The sequence below is a fragment of the Lygodium microphyllum genome, chromosome 8, assembly GCF_053477565.2.
Source record: "Lygodium microphyllum isolate KBCC chromosome 8, Lygodium_microphyllum_v1.1.10, whole genome shotgun sequence".
Classification (NCBI taxonomy): domain Eukaryota; kingdom Viridiplantae; phylum Streptophyta; class Polypodiopsida; order Schizaeales; family Lygodiaceae; genus Lygodium; species Lygodium microphyllum.
Window position 1 is genome coordinate 60,826,122 of NC_141142.1, and position 4,223 is coordinate 60,830,344.

General features: G+C 41.0%; 1 protein-coding gene across 1 annotated transcript; it reads right to left on the bottom strand.

Annotated features, from left to right (window-relative positions):
• Positions 1 to 665: 665 nt before the first annotated feature.
• On the bottom strand, positions 666 to 2,565 carry LOC148032363 (cytochrome b5-like). The gene is made up of 3 exons (XM_087683007.1): positions 2,311 to 2,565; positions 1,293 to 1,359; positions 666 to 1,161 (listed from the first exon to the last, which is right to left on the bottom strand). The coding sequence occupies exons 1-3, from the start codon at positions 2,395 to 2,397 to the stop codon at positions 908 to 910; spliced, it is 408 nt and encodes a 135-aa protein (XP_087539133.1). The 5' UTR covers positions 2,398 to 2,565; the 3' UTR covers positions 666 to 907.
• Positions 2,566 to 4,223: the final 1,658 nt, after the last annotated feature.

Consider the following 4,223-nt stretch of genomic DNA (forward strand, 5'->3'; position numbering starts at 1 on the left):
CAGAACAGCTGCTCTGGGGAAAGCTGCATGGCTTGAGACAAGTGTTTCAACAAGAAGGTAAAAAGAAAAATAGAAGGAAAAGATCCCGTAATATAGGCAAGAATTGTGATGTGGAGCTGCAGTTTTGTTCAAAACAAAGTCCATTAACTCATATATCCTGACCCTTGAAATTGTTAGCACATAAGAAACTAAGCAATGATCTCAGAGTCTTGAGACCAGTGATCAAAACACAGTCTATTAACTAACATACAAGTTAAGCAATATACCCCCCACCCCCGAAAACAAAACGCATTTTTTCAAGTGGATCAAAAATTCACTTGAATCCATTCACTGGTATCCAGTCCTAAAACACAGTCTCAAACTCATATCCAGGCCTCATACATTGTCCCAAACTTCAGCAATTCCTTACTCTGCGTGTGTGTCCGTGTGCGCACGCGCGCGCGCGCGTGTGTGTGTGTGTGTGTGTGTGTGTGTGGCGGCTAAAGTAGTCAAGGTGGTCTATCTATCTATCTATCTATCTAGAGAGAGAGAGAGAGATACACACACACACCAACATAACCGAAATATGATCACATTCTACATGTAAAAGATTCCAACACAAAATTATGAGTGTAAAAAGCAAGGCCATGTACGCTTTGTAAAGAACAGAATTCATGCAAGCACAGTTGGAAATGCACGCAACAGCACCATTTCTTACTGCAAAATGCAGCCAAAAACAATAATGTCAATAATATCAGAGCCTTGTATGGTAATTGCAGTGGCATCTGATAAGGAATCACTGGGCGTGTTTAAGAGCTACACCACTTCCTAAACTATCAACCCTTCTTAACAAGCAAACTAGATTAATAATGAACTGGAATACCTCTTATTGTACAATCAGTACAAGAGAAATCCCCACTGAACTCAGTTACTCTTTGGCCTTTGTATAGAAACGCACAGCCAAAGCTAAACCCAAAATTGCAAGTGGAACCAGAAATTGCAGGATTTTTATCAAAAAATCAGATGTCTTGTCAGGATTATAAGCCGCTTGTTGTGGAGGAACATATTCTTTCTGCTCAGGTATTGTTGAAGCGTCAATATCACCAATATAGTACTCCTCCATCATAGCTCTCGCTGTGTTGCTGTGTCCAACATCCTCAAAGTCACTTGTTGCATCCTTGCCTGCACCAATAATCAACTAGATGGTCAACAAATTATATAGGGCAATTAAAACAGACAAAAGCAGTCCTGTTGAAACAGCTCTCTAATTACATGAAACCTTGGCATAATAAATCAAGGGCAAATGAAGACACCTGTAGCTGATAGAAGAACTTCATCTCCCCCTGGATGTTCATCTAGGAATCTAGTCACATTATACACCTGGAAGCAGGAAAATTACTGCAATACATCAATCCATTGCATGTGGTAAAACTAATCCAAAGAGTCAAAAATATTTTAGCCTATAAAGCACATGAATACATATATTAAAAATCATGCAAATATTAAAAAAATGCTTAAGAAGCACAAAGAAGTATAGATCAAAAGAGATTTGCTCCTAATTCAGTGTGGATGCTTGTTCAACACAACCGAGGCTCACTACAGAATCTACTCACAAAAGAACAGCACAGCTGCAGCTTTTCAATCCTGATCAGTGGTTGTTCATCACAGGCAAGGTAAACAGAACGGCTTACTAACAAGGACGGCTGCTGCTTTCAACTTGAACTGAAAGAAAAGAATGGCCGTGTTGAAGACCAAACATCTGATCAGGCATTTACCAAAGGGATAGAGATCTGATCTTACCCTGGAAATGTTTCACATACACACAATAGAGGACAATTGCTATCCATATTCCGATAGTTCACTTCACTAATGTCATCCAAAAGTAGGTGTCTTGCATCGGACAGTAGAACCAAGGATCATTGACTCCAAAGGTGGCTAACTGTAGACAGGTTTCTAAGATGCAAAGAAACCTGTGCTAAGCGCAGATTTATGAGCTCTCTGAGCATGTCAACCATACTGATGTGAGACTCTAGTGCATCCAGCCTCTATACTTCACAGAATAGTATTTGAGCGAGGCAATGGGAATTCGTTTTGTGGTTCCATTGATTGAACAGAGGTGGATCTAGCCCCTGTCCACTCTTACAGCGCTTAGATGGTAAATGACACATGCAGAACCTGATCGGTATAAGAAACGATAAGCGGTGCGATAGCTCCTTGAATCTAGATACGGTTTACGGCTGACGATGTACCAAATATGGTTGTGATGGTTGTGACAACACAGGGCAAGAAAAGAAGAGGGGAAAAGGGGCCGGGGAAACGAAGCAGGCTCACCTTGCCGGATATGATAAGCCAGCAGTCCTTAGAGTTGCTATGCTCGGAGACCTCTGCGAGGGTGTAGATCTTGGGGGCATCGGCCATGGCGACCAGCGATAGGGACTCCCTCTCTCTGTCTCTCCGCTCTTTTTCTTCTTCCTTCTCTTCCCCCCCTCTCTCTCTCTCTCTTTCTCTCTGGAGTCTGTGTGTCAGTATGGTTTACACGCAGGAAAGCAGGAGAAGATTCATTATAAATCGCCCCATGATTTTGGCATTAAGTGACTAGAGCACCCACAAACGCATAAAAGTACACGAGCATTTTGATGCACATACAGGCATACACATACATACAATAATCTATGCATACAAATATCAATGGAGCCAATGGCAAATACATACATACATACAGATAGAATATACATCATATGTATGTATGTATAATACATGTGCACATGCTCACACTTATACATTGCACGTACATACTAACACGTATGGACGTACGTACACATATAGAGACGTCCTACACATTTGATACGTAAAATATACATTCTCATAGATTCAAGGGTATTCCTCACTTTCTCCCATCGCTTTGTTGAAGAGAAAACCACCCCCCCCCCCCCCCCCCCCCCAACCAATTGGATGGCCTTGCATTTCTATTTGCTCCACGTTGAATGCATGCCATGTAAGGATCTCCTTGTTGAGCTTTTCCAAAGGATTCAAAGACCCACAAGAGTTGCCCTTTGAAATGTTTGCAACTTGTGTCACATTACATTACCAAAACGCTTCTCTGGGGTGTGGATTTAGGCGCCCCTGGATTCAAAGTGAGAAATCCACATGCATTCAAAGCAATTGCCTCCTTCGTTCCAGTCAACCTTCCCAAAAGTTAGTTCACATTGTGCTACATGGGCATTGTCCCACTCCCTTTAGGGTATCTGTGCAAGTTGTTATGCATTCTCCCACCATGGGCAAACCAATATCAACCGCTTTTGAATGCCGTCTGGTCTTAATGTACTAGTCGCTCCCTACATGTATGATAAAAAGATAGTTCATGTGCTAGTTAAAAAGCTAACCGTATGGAAAAGGAAATAATGCTTCCAAAGCAAGCACTTTTGTAAATCACCAAAAAGTAATAGCAACCATTCATCTTAGTTGTAGTATGGATCATAATATATGCAAGTAACCCACATTACTATAAGGATATGCTTTTGAAATTCCATGATAACTTAACCACGTGTTTATTGTGATTCCATAGATGCATGGATTAGGATCTACAAGCAATTAAATTACTATATGCTTAATTCATCAAACACATGGCAAAAAAGCCTTTCCATGGCATTCATATCCACCCCTACCTAAAGTGTCTTACAATCTTAAATTTCCACATCGAGACATCGAGATTCAACTTTCCAACTTCATCTCAGTCAATTGAGAGTATGAGACCACCTCAATCATAAAAGTAGCACATAGGAAGTAATTGCCTCTCTCTCTCTCTCTCTCTCTCTCTCTCTCTCTCTCTCTCTCTCTCTCTCTCTCTCTCTCTCTCTCTCTCTCTCTCTCTCTCTCTCTCTCTCTCTCTCTCTCTCTCTCTCTCTCTCTCTCTCTCTCTCTCTCTCTCTCTCTCTCTCTCTCTCTCTCTCTCTCTCTCTCTCTCTCTCTCTCTCTCTAGGCTTACCCTCCCCATGATTACAATGGATTGACAAGCAAGCTTTAATAGTTGCCAAATTTCCCTCAAGGCTCACACAACAACTAGTGAAAACAAATGTATTTGAATGATAAAGACAATTAGAAGTCTATGAACAAACACCAATTTGATGCCATTATGTTTAAGAAGATAAGAACTTGAATATCTAAGAATTACAAACTTTTGTATCTATGTGTATGTGTGGTGTAGCCATGATAGGTGATGTCACGAATGTTGCACACCTACAACT